Source organism: Struthio camelus, chromosome 2 (genome assembly GCF_040807025.1).
Source record: "Struthio camelus isolate bStrCam1 chromosome 2, bStrCam1.hap1, whole genome shotgun sequence".
In the NCBI taxonomy this organism is placed as follows: Eukaryota; Metazoa; Chordata; class Aves; order Struthioniformes; family Struthionidae; genus Struthio; species Struthio camelus.
In genome coordinates this window covers 19088654-19109252 of record NC_090943.1, presented here as the reverse complement: position 1 = coordinate 19109252, position 20599 = coordinate 19088654, and the positions used below count along the sequence as shown (strand labels likewise).

At 39.5% G+C, this 20599-nt stretch overlaps 1 protein-coding gene across 6 annotated transcripts; it reads left to right on the top strand.

Moving 5' to 3' along the window:
* The first annotated feature begins 2854 nt into the window (after window positions 1-2854).
* LOC104147234 (mycolipanoate synthase) lies at window positions 2855-19979 on the top strand. 6 transcript variants are annotated; one of them, XM_068934507.1, is made up of 9 exons: window positions 3022-3157; window positions 4869-4988; window positions 6338-6398; window positions 6820-6915; window positions 9305-9458; window positions 11237-11397; window positions 12623-12826; window positions 13330-13511; window positions 13778-19979. In XM_068934507.1, exons 4-9 carry the CDS (start codon window positions 6855-6857, stop codon window positions 19337-19339), a joined length of 6324 nt encoding a protein of 2107 aa, XP_068790608.1. In that variant the 5' UTR covers window positions 3022-3157; window positions 4869-4988; window positions 6338-6398; window positions 6820-6854; the 3' UTR covers window positions 19340-19979. The 6 variants fall into 6 exon arrangements, with proteins under 6 accessions (XP_068790607.1, XP_068790608.1, XP_068790609.1 ...); XM_068934508.1 differs by having other exon boundaries at window positions 6338-6572; XM_068934506.1 differs by lacking the exons at window positions 3022-3157; window positions 6338-6398 and adding an exon at window positions 2855-2978.
* The last annotated feature ends 620 nt before the right edge of the window (window positions 19980-20599 follow it).

Below are 20599 nucleotides of genomic sequence, written 5' to 3'. Positions count from 1 at the left end.
TTTGTGTGAATATAGGTGAAGTTTCTTAAACTAGTGAAATATCATATAGATTGGTAAAGCAACCTGTAGAGATGGCCAGTTAGAAACTCCATACAGTATTTCCTATATGCATTTAAACAAAATGATATGATTGTCTCACTACATGCATAAAACCTTTATGAATCGTTAGAACACAGCAATTGCTGTGAGAGCATTTTTGCTGGCTGTAATCCTGTAACAGCCTGCAAGGCTGCAAAGGCTGATACATGATTTTGAGATGAGGGTTGCTAACGGTTCTATAGGACTGAGGAAAATAAAAAGCTTTTCCTAAAGAAACAATTTGAAGCTGTTTGAGCTGTTAGTTCAAGCTACAATTTGTTCTGCGGGACTTCCACTGTGAATGTTTTAGTTTACAAATGAAAGGCTAGATGTGAATTTATGCAATTCATTTTTTTGCATTAGAAACTTCAATTATACAATGATTTAATATTGGAAAAAATGTATAAACTATCCAGTGTTGAATATTAAGGAAAATGCTTGTTTGCATTTACTGTAAAGGCTACACATGGCTCTTCCCAATGGTTCAAGGCTAGCCTTACTGATTTTTTTTTTTTTTTTTAAGTTTAATGATTTCTGCAGAATTACTTTCTATTTTTGAAAAAATTAACTGTTTAAAAATGTCTACATAAGCCTCGAAACCAGATGTTGTTGCTCAATAGCAGAATTTCAAGGATACGTTTTAATATAGCTAAATGCAAAGTCATGAGTCGGGAATAGAGAAAGCTGGGGATTTTGACAGGAAGTGGTACTTCCTTCTGAGAAGCCATGATTCTGAAGAGGAAACTGGTGATCTTGTTAGATAATCAGTTTTCTGGGGATCTCAGAACAATTTTATGGTACAAAGAACTAATAGCATCCTTGCATGTATAAATGAGAATATGTAGGGAAATTATTATACTACTATATTTATCAGTGAAAGTGGATTTATCTGACCTCATTTGAGTCATATAAATTAGTCTGAATTTCCCTCTGCATGCTTTTTTGTCTCTTTTCTTATAAGATGAAGCCTAGATGGCTAGCATAGGCTACATGCCTAACATTTAGGTAGCTCAAGTAAAATGAGATGGATCCTATTCCATGTGGCAGTCTTGGAATAATGTCTTCATTTTCAGTATCCTTAGCTCAGGGAGGATGCTGATCCTGTTCTTTCAAGATTTGGGAAACTACAGATGTATAAGACATAAGGCAAAGATACTTTCCTAAGCTTTTCTCTGGTATTCAGGTTCTAGTGCTTCATGTTCCCATTCCCTATGATTAGCTGAGTGCTTTCATATTGGACTGTTATTAGCTATATTAACTTCATATGGTTGGGGAAGCTACGTAATGGAACGTAATGGGACCTGGAGCAACAAAACTCATTTGAGGAACAAAACCTGTGCAATCTGAAGGACTGTTTTTATTCTAATATAGCTATTTCTAGTAATGCAACCCTATATTTATTGCATATAGTTGAAAGGAATCAGGGGGAGAAGCTGTAATCAGCCAAATAAAAGAACTTTTCCCTTTTTGTTTTCTGGAAGCATTAACCACTGTAAGACTACTATATATCTGCATTTTTCTGTGTGTATCTTCTTTTTATATGTGTAAGTGTCAGATATTCTCTGTCCCCAAAGCTAGGTGATGCTTCCTTAACATGCTAGGCACGTTGGACTCGCCACATTCTGCACATTATGTCCAGCAGGCCTCAGAAGGAAAAATATTGCATCCCCAATCCACTGAAGGTTTTTGTTCTCTACAATGCAAAAGCTGAAAAATCCCAAAGTTGATGGGATAACATCTAGGACAATCTCTCAATTTTTTTAGGTCAGCCTTCACCTCGAAAAAATGAGTATGAATCTTCTTGTGACCCTGCCTGTTCTCAATATCCAAATTTTAAGGTGATGCTGGCAAATGTCTTCGCACTATCATCTTTTATCTTCTCTTCTACCTGCTGACCATAAGGAAAATAGTTGCTTTTGTTCACACTTAAACTATCAGCAGTGGCACCTGAGTCCTCACAGTTAGAAGGAAAGGGGCAGATTGCATCTAAGAGCCTAGGTTCTAGAGACCGTCTTGTTTCAAGCTCCCAGCAAATTCAGGCAGAGAGCTTTGCACCACTTGCTATCATGTAGAAGGCTTGCTTTTATTAAAAAGAACATATTAAAAAGAACAACAAGATCCACCCCAGATCCACACCAGATAATTTAGAGGCTAGGAGCTGCTCTTCCTCTTTCTTCTGCTCCTGACTAGCCCCATTAGAGCACAGCACTGGACGCTAATAGAAGGAAGAACGAGGGGTGCCATGCAGATTACTGTTTGTGGTGAGGACCTTCTTCTCATTACAGATTAGTATAGCTCGTGGTATAGCAGGTCCCTGCTGCATGCCTTGGATCATTGCCTTCGCTATAACAAGAACAACAGCAGGAAAAATAATGAAGTCCTGGAAAACTTTGTAGATATAGCATAAGAGAGGTAAATACTGCCCCCCCCCCCCCATTCACTGATACAGCTTTCAAAGTATCTTTTAATGATCAGTATATAATAAATTAATTTTTGAGATGTGATTCATTTCAAAAAATAATTTATCCAAGAACTGTTTGGCTTTTATCAGTGCCTTTTCTTACTAGATTTTTATGATAACACAGAATGAGATATTTATGTCACCAGCTCCTTGCTGGTCAGAGCATTGCTTCAGCTGAGCAACAAGTTCCAGTGATTTGTACAGTGAATCCTTGTTGTGTCCTGATAGAAGCAAGGAGTCCACAAGTATTGCTGTCCTAATGTCTACTTAGAACTTAAAAAAAAAAAAGACTTTTTTGCTTGTTCTTACAGTTTTGTGAGATCCCCCCCACCCATTCTTGCTTTGTGTCTGAAATGAACCTAGCCTCACAGGCACTTCACTCGTGCATGTTTTTCCACTGCAAGACAGGAAGATGATGACTGAAAATCATCATGACTAGGCAAGTGAATAACTATACTCCTCTGTATGAGTCTTGGCGGGATGGTTTCCCAGCTTGGTTTGTAAACCTACTGGGAAAAGACTTGCATAGTTTATTTGTCCCTTTGCATTTGTCAGACATAGATTTGGTTAGAAGAGCTATTCAGAGGTGGGCACTGTGAGGACGTGGGAGACGATAAGGTAAATTTAGTACCTCCAATATGACGTAACTTTGTTGTTGCCATTTTGAACTTTCAGATAAAATATATCATAAACTTGATAAATTCCCAAATCATTTCCAATTTCTGATGATTCAGTTGTAAATAGGCATCCTCTGTCAGTAATAACAGACTCAATCCTTTGTTGCTATTTATGCTTATGTTTCTTACTTAGCTTATATTTCTGTTACTGGCATTGCTCAGAAGGCTTGAGCAATTATTGCTTTAGTTGTGTTTATAAGTATACTCCAACCGTGATGAGACTAGTGCAAGTTATCAACACCCATGCAGCACACTGATAGCGGTGTAAATCAGTATTATGCTTTGAATCATGACGTTAACAGCACTTAGTTGCTATTGCACTAGTGTTCATACTGTTCATATGGTGTTCAGGTCACTAGCGTACAGATGGGTTAAACATGCCTTGAAATGAATGGCCATGGTAGTGTAGGATTCATTTTGATATTCCTCCCAGTACCTAACCCTGGAAATATGGCTTAGTGTTTGTTGCTTTCAAATGGTAATTGTGGTAATGGAAATTCCAAAGTGTATTACCAGTTAACCTGATAAATACGCTTACTGCTCTGTCAGGGGATGTTAATGCTACTACCATTGCCATGATTGCTCTTTGCATACCTGCAATATACAGGAATACTCAAGTAAGCTTTAGATTAGGTAGCTTGTGTATCAGCCTAGTAATGACATAGTGGAAGCAGTGTAGGTCTTTAATTACATTTTAGTTTAATTAAAGAAATCAATAAATAAATCATGATAACTTGAAAATTCAGAAAAGTGATTGACTGAGCTATGAAATGGAGAGCAGAATTAGAGCTTTCCAGAGCAAGTTTCAAAGCTATTCAGTGGCGGTATAAGTTGTTTCTTTGCAGGACAGTGTTTTTTTCTTTTCCCTCTCTTTTTAGTAATAGTTGGGTCAGCATTACATACCAGGGCCAACGTTAACAATATATGAACTCTCCTAGCTACATCCAACATTGTATTTACATTACAAAGTAAGAAGTAACAAAAGTTGAATTTTTGCAGTTGGGATAAAAAAAGATGAGGATGTGTTAAAAAGGCATGTAGCAGAGAGGAGTGGAGTCTCTCCCTTCAGAGTTTACTTCTGAATATTCTAATGTTTATTTTCCTTTTAGGATTGCAGTTTAAAGAAAGGACGGACAATATTTCTTTTATTTTCATGGTGGACTCATAAATATTCTCAGACTATTTGTCTTTTACAAGGCTGTTGTACTTGCATATTTAAACAGACACTATTGAAATGTAAAGAACTGAGGCTCTATAACCAAACCTGAAACAAAGTTTAAGTTTATACGTATTTGGTGCCTAGATGTCACAAATGGTGCGTACAGCAAATACACGGGCCTTAAAATTTTACTTTATATTCCTTGATATAGAAAACAAGCCAATTTGACTTGTCAACTTAAAAAAAAAAAAAGTGTCTTTTAAATTGGATTCTTAAGATCATAAGATTCTTATGGGCTATTTCACAGCAAGCATAATATCTCCAATTTATTTTTTGCCTGGCTGTAAGAAGTTAGATAAGGCAGGGATTTTACTCTTGTGCTGATGTAAAACTTGATTTCATCAAGAATTTACCACTTCAGGGAAGTAGTTTTGAACTTTAGTCAGGGCCACTGACAAATCAAATGACTCATTTGCTTTTTCTTCTTTAAAAGGCGTTACCATTTTCACCCTGTTTTAGCATGAGTATTTGAATAAGAAACCTCACAGAACACTATATAAAGGGACTTCCAAAGACTCAGCATATTTGTACATCCTACTGAGGATGATCTAAGGTAAGGGTTACTTATCTCACTTGATAATTCTGTAAATGCTGTAGACATATTTGATGTTAAATTTGGAACACTCTTATTTTTCTGTTACATGCTTGTTAAGAGATAACTTAAGAACAATGTTTAAAAGAACCTTTGTGGTAGAGTATCTGTGTTGGCCTTTACAACATTAGGTTAGCAATGAAATTAAAATCTGGAACAGAAATAACATGGAAACCAATAGACTACAAATAGAACTTAAATGGAAATGAAAGTAGAAATTAAATAACAAATAATTTCTGAAACAGAAATTATATAGAAATTTAAGTAGAAATTAGTAGACATAGAAATTAAAATCTGAGGCCGTTTTGAGAGAAAAAAATCCCAGGACACAAACACATTTACAGGTTTTTATGATAATTTTTCTTTCTGACTCCTTCAAATGGATTTTCAGTCTCCAAATTGGAGACAATTTTGAAAGAAATAAAAAAAATTACAGCATTATTTATTATTATTGTTGGTGAAAACAGAATTTACTCCTAGAAAGCCAGATTCTGGTCTCCTTATTTGTGCCAGGTGGCCTATTAATTTTATCTGTATTAGTTAATGGAGCTGTGAAGTACATTTTTCAGAATATGAATTGGTACAGTGTTTTTTTCATTTCATATTTCAGAAGTAACCTCCTAGAACTCATAACCCCCTAGATCTCTGGGGCTGTAAAACAGCCTCATCTCTGCAATTCCAGGCTCAGTGCGGAGTTACTTCACTGTGGTCAATGAGTAACTCAAGAAGGCTCTTTGGGACCTATGGTGGTGTCACTTAGATGAGAATCTGCCATCATTGCCAAGCATCCCAAAGAATCCCTTTCAACATGAGTCTCTTCCCCTTGTGGGCTGATGTAAGCCCAGAAGGACTGAAGGGCTCTGAGGTGGGCCTCTTAGTGAGTTCCCATTAATTGAATTGAACTGATTTCTGTCTCACAATTTCCCTTTACAGAATTAAAAAAAACAAGCTTTAAAATCTCTGAATCTATGCTGAGATATTTCGCTTGATCCAAAATAAATTTTTCTTTGCTGTTTCATGTTCTGAAAAGTTTCACACTATTTTATTTTGGGTTGCTTCAAAACTTAAACGTTTTCCCCTTTGAAACTGCAGATGAGCTGAAAGGTGAGTTATTCATATGGTTATCCTGGTGCTATTTGGAGGCTGCGTGTTGTTAGGAGGACAGACACCTTGAAACTGTTGGTGGCTTCGATTGAGGTCGATAGGGGTTAACCTCTGACTATAAAGAAAGCTGATTTAGAAAAAAGCTGTGTAGCTTTGGGATCCAGCAAAGCAGAGTCCTAAACAAGTTTTTTCTTTCACTTTTCCAGGGTGTGGAAGAAATAACTTTTGTTCCTTCTAGTGCTTGATTGTCGGCTGCCTGTTTAGCTGGTAATTTGTGGAATCTGTTTGGGAGCTCTGTTTTATGGATAGAATAGAGATGACAGAGTTGAAAGTGTGCCTTTGTGATCCATGCACAGTTCACTATTGCACCCAAACAGTGAAGCGGGACCAATCTAAGGGAAAGGCTCAAGAGCAGATCAGCTGATGACAGCAGTAGCAGAGGTAAAACAGTAAAAAGGTAGTCCACGTGAAAAAGAGAGTTTAAGGGATTAGTTGGGGATTTTCCTCTAAAAGTAGAGACAAGGAGAAAAATAGCTTGCAGCTCTGCTTACCTTTGGGGAGTGTCATTTCTCATTACAACCAATAGATCATTCCAGATTAATCAAACTTTGTGCAAGTATGTGTGTTTGTGGGAAGTTCACTTTTTAAACTAATATTTTTGAAATGATAAATGCATAATTGTTTTCAGCTGGCTGCATTGTGCAGCTCAGGAAAAGCATTAAAATGGAGATGGAGACTGGAGATGAAATTGCTATTGTGGGAATAGGATGCAACTTTCCTGGAGGTAAGATTTGGTGAATGTAAAGCAGAATACTAAGTGAATACTGAAAAATACAGTTACTCATTCATTTTGATATGGAGTAAAACGACGACTTTCTCCCTTGCTATTCTAGACGTCGTTGCTTTCCTACTTCTAGAATATTTCTAAAAAGGTCACCCTAAGGTGGAAACTAGTTGGTTTAAATTTGTCAGCTGACTTGCAGCTCTATTATGCTGGCTGTGCACAGGGTATTGAACTGCACACATGAAACTCACACAAATGAACTAGATGTCTCTGGGATGACTTGAACTTGCTGCATGTGCACTGGCCAGCTGATCATGCACAGCTGCAGGACCATGCATCCATAGAGACCGAACACGCAGCAGGCCTATCAATACCACGAGCTCTACCCCTAAGATAAAAAGGGTGGCTTTACTAATAGAAAGCTTCCTGCTTTCTTACAGTAGTCCCCTCAAAAGGTCCTAGAAGAGAACAGAACTAGGTAAATATAGCTCTCTCTCTAGAATGACTCAGGTCAGATTGTGCCTTTTGTAAACATGCACCTAAATACTGCCTTTTATTCAAGGCAATGATTTTAAAAAAGAATTGATGCTGGCTATTGTAATAAAAGAAAACAGTCCCTGTTGCACAAGTCTCATATTTATGATCTTAATTACAATTAGGCCCTATAAATAGTGACAGTAGACAATATCTTCTAAGGTTAGCTAGATGGAGGTGTTTAAATAGGTGGAGAGAGTGCTAGGTTCTGGCTCCTGCTCTCAAACCTTCAATACACTGTGCATTAGATACACACTGGTTAAAAAAAAAATCCAGAAATGATCCAGGGAATAGAATACAGTTCTGTCCCTGCAAGTCAGTGTTCAGCTCTAAAGGCCACCGTGCTAGTCTCTTACTTCCTTGTTTTCTTCCTTGCCTCGCCACGTTTCGGCTCCTGCCTTCACTTTGTCCCAGATTCAATAGGTTTATATATATACACCAGTAACTATGTAGGCCATATATTAATTATGAATACAAATTAATGATTCTGAAATCTAGTAAAGTGCTATAAAATATGTAGTAGCAATCTCTTACCCCAGCATTAAATGCTAATTTGGTGCAAACTCTGTTGGTCCAATCATCACATTAACAGGGAATCTCTTCACCTACATTCTTCTTAATTATCTATTCATATAGTGACACACATGAACCCATGTGTTCTCATCCGTCACTGTGCATCCTCAGAACTGCGTTTCTTAACTGGCCTTAAAAGAGTCACTGGTATTGTTGAGTGATAGGAGCTGTTAACTACCGATGTCTAGCTAGTGTCCGTGGCTACGCCTATGATGATGGATTAACGTGGCAAGGTCTTAGGTGGGAATGCTCTCCTGCAACCACTGTTACTGACTGTTAGCACATCCCTCAGTCCAGCTTTGGCTCAAGTCTGTTTGAGCTCTCCTAGGCAGTGCCAGGGCACACCACAGGTTAGTTAGTACCTGCAAGGGACTGTTCCCAGAGTGACTGTGGAGAAGACCACAATGTATTTTGGGGGAGGTGGAAGCTGGGGGGAGGAGAAATGTGGGCTACTGTGTGGATGCCCTGTTTTGCCTCAGGGCCAAGGAGTGGGCCCAGGCCTGTGTTACTTACTAGTATAGACATACCCTCGGTGCCTGCAGCTGGAGTTCTGGATCTCAGCCTGTAAGGACAGGCTTTCTTACAATCCAGGAGTAAGTTGGGCTTTGTCATTGTTGAATATCCACATACTTTTATATTTCAGTTGAGATCCCTTTCTAGTGCTGAACTGTGTTAGGGACAAAGGATGACGTCTCTGGCATTTTCGTGGTATTTATAAGCTCAGTCTCCCTTCAAAGAGTTAATGTCCAGAGATGCCCCTTTGCTGCCAGAGAAGCTTCCTGAGGAATGATGCTGCACAGATAGAGACAGACCTGATCATACCTGTGTCGTCACTGAGGAAGTATTGCACGTTTACAGGAGATGCAGTAACATGATACGGAAATGAGGATGGTAGAGTATGCCCTTTGCTGTAGTCAGCCTTTGGAATGGTGATAAGGGGGGTGCCTAAGCTTGTTCATTTTTTTGGGACTACAAATGTGAATGCTGTTGATGGTCAACTTGCTAGAGCTATTTTATTTGTTTGGAAAATCATCTTAAAACTTCTCAAGAGTTTACAAAGGTTCAGAATTTTGTGGGGTTCCTTTTGTTTTTGAGTATGCAGTGAAAGGAGCAATCATTCATTTCCATTTCCCCCTCACTGAAGAATTATCATTTCTTTATCTCTAGTGATTCTACTTTAGCAAGCTAGATTTATATGTGAAAGTTCCTTATAAATGAATGTGCATTTCTGAATATGTGTGTGGGGGGGCATAATTTAATCATTAAAATATTGATACAACAGGTGAAGGAACTGACAACTTTTGGAAAGTCCTGGAGGAAGGCAAAAACTGCGTAGTAGAAATACCCCCAGAGAGGTTTAATACCAAAGAGTGGTACGATCCAGATGATAACAAACCAGGAAAAATATGTACAACACGAGCTGCTCTTCTCAATGAGTAAGTGTGTACAGTGCTGTGCCATAGATTTTTTTTTTGTTTTGTTTTTACAGTAATGTGTCCAGCCTTGCACAGAGACCGAGCCAACTGGAGACCTTGTAATTGGACCTTGTAAAAGAATTTCTTTTATCTCACAGGACTGAACATGCATCAGATTGAAGGAATTCCTGTTACATGACATCTATGAGCACATTCAGTTGCCAGCCGTGTTAGGCACATATGTACATGACTAGGAATATTTCTGATCTGTGGTTGCATAATCCAGTATGTAAATACTTACATACTCATCATGTGTTGAGATGTTAACCTGCCACATGATGGGGATGTCTGCATTTGGACTGCACATAGGTGCATGTGGTATGTATAGGGATATATGACAGATCTAAGGTGGGCTACAGCCTGCCAAACAATTCATACTGTCCAATTATGGACAGCAGAAGAAGGTGGCAGAGTACGGAGCTGTAAGAACTGCCTGATAAGCCTCCTCCAGGTTCAGCCTGGAGGATGGCCTGCTTTGCTGGATCGCAGGACCTAATCCTGTGCTTGTGGGGATGAATAGCTGTGATTCAAATGAGGCTATGACAGTTTAGAGGCAAAGTAAGAAAGTCTGTGTTTGCTACATGGTCAAGAAGGGGATCTTATGCTTTTTTTGGGTGCTATGCTTGCCTGTAAGCCTGAACTAGTGATAATACACTAGTAATCCTGCTTTTCTCTGGGATCTTACTGTCATTTATTAAAAATAAACTAACTTTTCCCTGTTCTCGCTCTTTATTTGAGGATTTCCTTATTATAATGGGGGATTATGTATTTATAAACATTGGATAAAGATACTAGTGTAAAGGGAAATTGTGGAGAAGCAAACTATGTATCCCTTCACCTGCGTCCTGATACGTCATGTCAAATTAGCTCAGAGATATGCTTATAGCTGTACAGGAGCTATTACTAACGCTAAGAGTAGCAAATAAACACTACAAAAGAGTAGTAAAATCAACATAAGTGTCAATCCTAACCCTAAATCCACATTTATTTTAAATCATCATATCGTAAGCCTTTATTCAAGTGAAAAGTTAACATGTACAGGAGTAATCTTATTGCCTCATAAGAATAACCCTTTACAGGTTTGAATCGTAGAACCTGGAATTACTAATTAATCCCATGTTAGATGTCTAGTTTCCCACTAAAGCCAAGAAATGACACAAGGCCATACATGATACATGATGGGATACAAGATTAAGTCTGGGCTTGATCATTTCTAAGCGTAGGCCTATTTTAGAGATTTTTTTTAAAGGTAAACCAACACACACACCCAAAATATTTTAAATGTATTATTCTCTTGGAAGCATCGGAGCTGATCCCCTAAGTATTGAATGTTACATTGCAAAGGCATCGGTCAGTATTGCCTTGAAATTATTTAGAAGACAATATTTGTTTAAAACCTGTGGAATAAAACCACATTACAGTAGAGGGAGTCTAATTGTGCAAATTTTCATAATGTGACAAGTCTTGTTGAAATTAATGGGCTAATCATGTGAATAAAAATTTCTAGGACTGGGCTCATAACTCTGCAATGCCAAACAGCTAGTAAAAATACATACCTTGGGGGGAAAATAGAACATCCTTTGCCTATAAACCTTTGCTTCTGAACTTCAGAAATGGAAACTGCGGCTTAAATACCAGTTACTGCTTTGCTTGTCATGAAATTGCAAAAAGCATGCGCATTAAATCTAGAAGTGCATATTGTGTATATGTTGAAATATTTTCTGGTTTGTATATTTTAGATTCAATGCATTTGACAACTACCTCTTTGGAATTAACAATCTGGAAGCTGAGCGCATGGATCCACAACAAAAGTTGCTGGTAGAATGCACATACAAAGCACTGGAGGATGCAGGAGTCCCTGTAGAAGCCATCAGTGGCACCAAAACAGGCGTTTTTATTGGTAAGATAAGAATTTCATGGTGCAAAATGTCCATTTTAACCTCACGAAGAACACGATCCTTCTTAAACGTCACATGTATCTAGCATTGGAGAGCCTAAGGCTGCTGTGTTATGACAGTGTTGGTTATTTTAGGTAAAGATTACTAGGTTATTCTAGAAGTTCATTATGCTATTAACCCGTCCACTCTTAGTTGCGCCTTCTAGTGTCTCCAGGCACTGAAGCTGAAGCACAAAACAATTAAACTGTCTACCGAACCCTGTCCAGACATAATACTCTCAAGCCAGACTTACACTTAGATATTTCCCAGTATAATAGTATTGGCTCGGTTAGCATGGGCTTTTAAGTCCTTTTTAAGCCAGCAGAAATCCTCAGGTAGATACTAATGTACTACCTGAGTGCACTTGTCCAACTGCTTATTTTGTTAAGTAACTAGAATAACAGCACATTTTTGCTAGTACAGTATTTGTCTGCTTTAAGTGGAGCTTACTGCGACAGTCTGATGGAGATAACGATAATGGCAAACTGCTTAGATTACCTTTTAGTCTGAGACAGGCTCCTCTTAACACAGAGGTTATTCCTTGCTCTCTGAATGGATGTACTGTGTTTTCCACACATAGCTGTGGAATCGGGGATCTACTATGTTTCAAGCACATATGTTCTCATGGAGAGGAGACAACTCCTCTGACAGGCCCAATTATTCTTTTCTATTTCTGTCTTGCTCACTGGATCACAGCAAGCAAAGCGAAGATAAGAAAAAGAATTTGATGTAGCCTAGACTGTGACTTTCAACTGGGAACGTCTGAGGAATCTGAGCTCATGTCCTGTGCATTTATGTCTCAGCTATCCTCATTGTAACTTCTTAATATATATTCCCTTAGCTAAACAAAATCAACTTACTTTTAAATAGAGATACAGCTGTCTGAATAGTCTATGCACAGCTTAATTGCAAATCACACAACTAGCTAAGCCAGCAGATAAGGCCTGTTGTTTACTGTCCGGGGACAAATTTCAAGTGTCAGGAACGTTTGTGTAAGTTAGGCCCGGTAGAAATTGTTGGCAGTTTCACCTTTGACTTGAGGAGAAACAAAGTTTCACCATAGTTTCATCACCACTGATGATATGTAGCTTAGTATTAAAACAGAAAAACAAAGCACGCAATCAGGTTTAGAGTTGTATGTCCCTTTTGTTCTCTCAGGTTAAGGTGACATGTTTGATATTTTTACAGGTCTTATGAATCGAGATTATGAAATCATAACAAGCAGAGCAGTGAGTGAAATAAATCATTATGATGGTACTGGAACAGCAATGAGCATAGCTGCTAACCGGGTCTCATACACATTTAATCTGACTGGACCATCACTGGCTATTGACACTGCATGTTCATCGTTTCTTTTTGCTTTGCACTACGCCTTGCGAGCAATTAAAGCAGGTAATGGGACTCAAGGGATGCTAGACAAAGACATTAGGATTGATACTGTGAGAGATAGCTGGGATATTAAGATTTCAGTGTTTTTCTAGGGTTTGATTCATATCACGGCTAGCAATACCTATACCTAAACTGTAGCATTACTGAAGTGATTTAAATACAGCTTTTTTACCCTTAGCTTCACCAATAGGGAACTGATAAGTTCCAATGTCTCAGAAATACCCACCGTATCTATAGGAGAAAGAAACCTTTCATTATAAGGAATAATGTTACTCCCTCAACCACATACTGATGTAGTTCTAGAGACCTGTGTCGGGTGCTCTTTCAAAGACCCATTTCAGTAACTAGTTCCAATCTTGAAAATATCAATATGTCAAATAATTTTCAATATCATTAATACAATCTCTCTGAAATATCTGCCTTTTCAATTGCTACATATAATTAAATTATTTCTGCCTGTCATGTCATGGACATCTCGATATGAGTATGTTTCTATTTTACTGCAGGAGATTGTGAGGCAGCCATCTGTGGTGGAGTGAACTGCATAATAGATCCCCGCGTGTTTGTATCTCTCAGTAAAGCAAAAATGATCTCTCCAGAGGGAATAAGCAAACCCTTCTCCAAAAGGGCAGATGGCTACGGAAGGGGAGAAGGCTGTGGTGTTGTTTTCCTGAAACCACTGAAAAAGGTAAGCTTGTTTGTGAAGTAGCTGAAAATAAGATTGCTTATTTATCTAGGTTTTGTATCTCCCGTTCTAGTAAATTCCTCCAAAATAAAACTCTTCTAACTCTTCTAATTCAAGCCTAATATTAATAAAGCATTTATGCACTTCCCTAGCCTGAGGATCATGCATTTAAAAGTTAGTATTATACTCTGTCTATTCTTAGTTTTATTTTTTCTTATATAGCAAAAGCACAGGTTTATTAAAGACATTGCTTTCTTTTTATGAAACAGGCAAAGGAAGACTACAACAAAATCTGGGGTGTTATAAGTATCAGTGCAGTGAGTCAGAATGGTAGGTCCATAACTCCGATCACAAGACCATCTCAAACAGAGCAAGAGAAGTTGCTACGCAGCATTTATCAAGCTCATGTTGATCCATCAGTTGTGCAGTACATTGAAGCACACGGTACAGGAACTGCTGCTGGAGATCCTACGGAAGCTGAAAGCCTAAGTAGTACCGTTTGTAAAAACAGGTCTTCACAAGTTTCCATTCTGAAAATTGGTTCAGTGAAAGGAAATATTGGCCACGCTGAATCAGCTGCTGGGGCAGCAGGGTTAATCAAAGTGCTTCTGATGATGCATCATGGAAAGATTGTTCCATCTTTGCACTACTCAAAGGACATGAGTAGCATTGATGAAGAGAAATTAAACCTTGCAATTCCCACAGCTGTAGAGCCCTGGGAAGAGCTGAGTGGGTATGGAAGAGTAGCTGGCGTCAACTGCTTTGGGTTTGGGGGAACCAATGCCCATGTTGTTGTCAGGCAGGTTAAGCAATCAGAGCCTCTTCCTGCCTTTAAGAGGCCCATTGAATTAGTTCTGCTGGCTGCAGCATCAAGTAAGTCCCTTCAGATGACAATGGCAGATACAGCTGAGCAGCTGAGTACAAGCAACGCTGTGACTCTCCCAAGTCTGGCCTATACATCTGCCTGCAGAAGAAGCAACGCCAACTACCAGTACCGAAAAGCATTTGTCACAAACTCTCTCCAGCACTTGCAGCAAGAGATTATGTCGGCAGTGAGTGCTGAACATGCCCTGTGGAAGGTGGCACCAGAGCTCGTGTTTGTGTTCTGTGGCAACGGTGTAACACTGAAGGAGTTCTGTGAGGCACTGCTGAGTTCAGAGCCAGTGTTCAGAGAGAAGTGTAAAGAAATAGAAGCGCTCTTTCAGAGACATGCTCCCATCAGTCTCCTGCCAGCCAAAGACTGCAGCTCAAAGGACTTCTCCAGTCCAGAGCTCACCCAGCCCTTGCTTTTTACCCTGCAGGTTGCCTTAGCTTCTCTTCTGAATTACTGGGGCATTAAACCGGCCACTGTTGTTGGCCACTCAGTGGGGGAAGTTGCTGCTGCCCACTTTGCAGGGTACCTTTCCCTGGCAGATGCAGTCAAAGTGATTTATCACCGGAGCAGGCTGCAAGCAAAAGTTGTCAGGGGCAGAATGTTGGTGGTCGGAAACATCCCAGTTAAAGAGATTGCTGAACATCTGCATCGGTACTCGGGAAAGGTGTGCATTGCTGCTTTCAACAGCCCTGTTTCCTGCACCTTATCTGGAGATTCAGACTCTGTGGATGCTGTCCACAAAGATTTAGCTCAAGCTTTCAGCAGCAGAAACATCTTTCTTCGTGTTTTAAATGTCCCAGCTGCATACCACAGCCCCAGCATGGATGAGATCCTCAAGGAATTGGAAGAGAATGTGCAGCATTTAGAAAAACAGAAGGGGGAAATTGAAATAATTTCAACACTAACTGGGATGGCTGCTTCAGAAGATGACTTCAGTCAGGGCAAATTCTGGGCCCGGCATACTCGTGAGCCTGTTGCTTTCACTCAAGCCATAGAAACAGCAGCTAAAGACAAGGAAAATGTGGTGTTTGTGGAAATAGGTCCTCACCAGGCATTGCAAAGAAACATAACAGAAACTCTAGGAAAGGGCACAAAGGTGTTCTCATCTTTGCAAACTGGTGCAGAATATCAGACACTCCTTACCCTGTTAGGAAATTTGTTTGAACTGGGATATAATCCCAACTGGCAACACTTTTACAATGGGTATCAAAGTGTTCCAGTGGCCATTCCACGGTATCAATTTGATCGCAAAAAACTGATGGCCTGTCTGGACATTCATCAACAAGCAAACCAAAGAGGAGTCAGCTCCAGCCATCCTTTGATTTATAGTATGAACAGTGACAACATGCAGTTTGGCTGCCTGGTATCTCAAGACACAACACCCTACTTATATGAGCACAAGAACAACGGTCTGGCTTTAGTCCCTGGTGCTTTTTATGTGGAGCTCGGTCTGGCCTCTGTGATGAACAGCTCAAGGCCTAAAGTTCCTCTGGGCACTTGCCAGATGAGTATCACTTTTTCCGCACCGTGTGTTCTTAGCGAGAGTTCCCAAGTCTTGCATATCAAGCTGAGCCCACAAAAAGCAATGACAACCTTTGAAATACTTTCTCCCTTCAATGCACATTTTGCTGTGGGCCAAGTTATAAAGGTGCCTGAACCTGTAGTGGAAGAAAGCACCATCTCCTTCCAAGACATCTATCAAAGGTGCAGGTCAGTGGTTAGCACAGCGGAGGTTTATGAAATGCTGTCTCAGGTTGGCTTTCAGTATGGCTCCATATTCAGACAGCTCAGTGACGTGCACTATTGCCAGGAACTAAAGGAAGCCATAACAAGCATAAAGGTGAACAGGCAAACTGTTGGAGAGATGTACAACTACTATATCCATCCAGTGCTGCTAGACTGTTTTCTGCAGATGACAACTGTCATGACCTCACAGACCTTCCAGTCCAGAGCAGGCTTTCCATCAGGGATAGGCAGCCTGGTGGTGCTCCGACCACTGGAGGAAGAAATGATGATCTATATGAGAACAAGTAAATCCACTGGGAACTGTTTAGAGGTCTGTGGATGTTTTATGGACAAACGTGGCTCCATTTTGGCTGAACTCAAGCGTGTTGCCATCACTTTCGTGAAGCAAGCATCTTCCAGAGAAAATGAGTTCATGTTTGAGAACAAGTGGAAAGAAGTCTCTCCTTCACCGACAGTTGGACACCTGGGGGCAATGCCCAGAGTCCTAGTGTTTGCTGACAAATTTGGTATAGCTGAGCAGCTCAGAAAATATTTGCATCATGAATCCAGGTATGTTATGTACGAAGACTGGGAAACCCTCCTAGAAGTCCACACAGAGAATAAAATGAAAAGAGAGGTTGAGGATTATGATGAAATTCTATTCCTCTGGGGAATTCAAAAGTTAAATGAAGAGTTCCCAAGCAAAGTGGTGGACCAGTTGGCAAAGTGTTGTGAGGCCTATCGCCAAGTTATCGTGGCATTAAGAGGGAAAACATCCCGCTGTTCAGTCAGACTGATCACATACAAAACAACAGGAAGAAATGTAGACCACATTAACAATGGGTTTGCTTTGTGTGGCATGACCAGAACTTGTGTCATTGAAGTTCCGGAAGTCACATTTCAGATGATTGACCTCAGCTCTTCCAGTTCCCTGGACATCTCAGCATTAGCAGAAGTTCTTGTTAAATACAAAGGTATGGACTATCCAGAACTTTGGATCAGCCAGGGAAGAATTTACATGTCTGAAATCGGACGCACACCTTTTATAGATGCAGATTCTAGCCAACCCATAAGATCTCTCCAGAAATCAGAAACATTCACTTTGTACACGGCTGATCCATACACAGCAAAAGACTTATCTGCTGAATTATCCACCAGAGCTTTTACTGCGCTTGAAAAACAGTGTGTTGAAATTCAAGTGGATAAAATATGTCTCCACTCAGAAGATTATTCTCCCATTAGTGTTTCTAGCCGTAACTTTGGCAATGCACTGTACTGGAATTCACAAGCAGTAGACAAATATGGACTTCTAGCCCTTGATTACAGTGGCACAGTAACAGCTACAGGTACTGATGTGAAGAAAGTTAAAGTGGGAGACCATGTGGTTTCCTGTTATCCAGCTGCTGCATCATCCAAAATTCGGATTCCATGGACAGTCTGTTTCAATGTAAAGAAATTTCCATGGTTTCAAAATGTCCCTTGCATGTCATACTTTATCATTGCATGGGAAATATTAAATCGGAGGTTACCCAAGAGGAAACACGGAAGAACTTTAGGTATTATTTCTACAGAGCCATCATCAGTTTTGTGCCACGTTCTTTCTGTGGCAGCAGAAGAGATGGGTTGGAGAACGGTACTTGCAAGGCCCACTCCCGATAAGTTCCAATATATAAACTTATGCAATGCCCTTGTTGTTCTTCCTCCAGTACATGAACTATCTCAGGAAGATCTGGCTCACATGTACTTTCTTAAAGATGTGGTGATAGTACGTGGCAATCAACAGTCTGAATGTGTCCAAAATGTCATTGGAATTGATCATGAAAATATCTGCTTTCATATCCTTACACTTAGCAGCATTTTCCAGAAAGCATCTCTAAAGGAATTGCAAAAGACTGTGCATGCATGGATCAGTTCAATGGATATGAAACGGTTTAAAAGTCTATCAGGTTCTGTTTTTCAGCAAACTGAGAACTTTGAAAGGATGAACTCTGAGATGTCCTATTTTGCCTGCAAATCTGTCCCACTTGCTGTACTGAGAAGGCAGAGGAGGGACAACACCATGGTTTCAGAAATACCCTTGTATGAACCCCGGAAGAAAATTTTTAAACAGAATGCTGTTTACGTAGTAGTAGGGGGGCTCACTGGACTTGGCTTTGAAACTGTGAAGTTCATAGCCCAGAGTGGAGGTGGGTGTATTGCAATCCTCTCCAGGAAAATTCCAAGCAATGAGAAGCAAGAAGAGCTCAAGACTTTGCAGCAGCAGTATGAAGGGAGCAGAGTAGCATTTGTGCAGTGTGATGTTACTTCAGCCAAGGAGGTTGAGAAAGCTTTCCAGTATATTGTGCAAATCTTTTTAGGGAGTCCAATCAAAGGTGTATTTCAAAGTGCTGTGGCTTTACATGATGGCCCTCTTGAAGTTCTGAAATTGGCTGACTTTCAGAAAGTGCTAAGCCCCAAAGTAGCAGGGGTCATAAATCTTCATTGGGCTACCAGGGGTCAGGAGCTTGACTACTTTGTGTGCTACTCCTCTGTCACTTCCTTTCTGGGAAATTCCACACAAGCGAACTATGCAGCTGCAAACTCTTTCCTGGATGTCTTCTGCCACTACAGGAGAAACTGTGGGCTTTCAGGCCAATCCATTAACTGGGGTGCTTTGAACCTAGGCATACTGCTCAATCAAAACAAGATTCAGAACATTCTGGGATCCAAGGGCATAGATATTCTGCAAGTGCATGAATTTCATGAGTATCTCAGAAAGAGCTTACTTATGAATAACCCACAGCAAGCTGTCATCAAATTAAATTTTCAAACTTTACTTCATCATGTTCTTTCTCGGATTATGCCACTCAAAAGTCGCTTCTTATCACTTATGTCAGAAGAATTCAGTACCAAACTTGAAGTATCTGAGGAAACTCAAGTCCAGGATGCTGATTTAATCAAACCTGAAACGTATATCACCTCACTGGTGAGTGACTTCACTAGATGGAACCCAAACGAACTAACCATGAATACAACACTTTCGTCATTGGGCATAGACTCTATGTTAGCTATGACAATTCAGAACCGTATCTTTCATGAAAGAAAGGTGGACATACCTCTTTTGAAACTGCTTGATCCTCACACAACTCTGTCAAGTTTAGTAGTAGTTTTAGAAGAAACAGCCAATGCAAATGGAATATCTGAGAAAGAAAATTATGCAATTGAAAGTGCAGAACATGGGAGCTGGCTATAGGAGTCTTCCTCATTCAGGAATTATGTAACTCTTAAGTGGACCTTTTCTGGTATCTCAGAATATCTCATTGCAAGGTCTGGGTAGAACATCTGGTGATGCTAAATGTGCTCTTCTGTGTTACTCCAGAAAAGCCCAAACCAGGTTCTTCTGCTATTGCACTAAGTTTGTTACTTTCAGTGAATTGTTTGACATGTTACTTTCATTATTTTTTTACTTTCATTTTTCAGTATTTTTAAACTCAAAATAGGAAGGCTAATACCTATACACTCTAATTTTGCATTTTTGTACGTTAAATGTTCATTGTATTTGTTTTACCATTTTAAAGTGTTGATGAAAATGATGTGATTGCAGTTCTACATGACCAATGTATGTGTAAAGCAGCATAGTATTATAACAATTTTTTACTGTTATATTCTTAATATATTATAATTTTTGACTATCTTATGAATATAAATATAGACATCTTTTGAAAGACTTTTCTATGTTGTGAATTTAAGAGATTACTTCTCAAAAATTAACTTAATTTTTCCTTATGTCTGCAAAAATATTAAAAATTAATCAGTAGAAAAGCAAACAGTAAAACAACTTTGTATTGTTTAATTACCCTTCTTTTACTAAAGACCAAATAAACGAGAATTTTAAAAAATAAAACCTAAAACCTTTGTCTTATTTTAATTTTTTGTCCCTCCTCCACTCTCCGAGTTTAATTTTTCCTGATTTTAACAACCACCCTTATTTTACTCTAGAGAAAATACAGACTTTCTTCCAAAGACACTGAAGGAAACTGTCTGTAGTCTACTAAAATGCGAGCAGGGCTCTTGTAGTGTTACTCCATTTTATACCTAATTGCACCATTCACCCCTAGATGTCTGTTGCAACTCTGGCTGTATTCTCTAGTGCAAGGACTGTCCAGTCCTACACTAATACAGGAATGGCACAGAACTTTGCTGGGAGGAAAGGGTACCAGTTAATGAAACAAGGCAAGACTTACTTGCTTTATTATAGAGCACAGACTTCAGTCATAGGGAAAACATACCAGGATCAAATGGATGGGGAGAGATAGGCTTTATTCATAGAATCAGATAATAGTTCAGATTGGAAGAGACCTCAGAAGTTCATCAAGTCCATCCTCTTGCTCAAAGCAGAATCAGCATCAAATTCAGACCAGTTGGCTGATGGCTTTGTCCAGTCAGGTCCTGAAAACCTCCAAGGATGAAGATTCCACAGCCTCTCTGAGCAACTTATTCCAGTACGTAATTA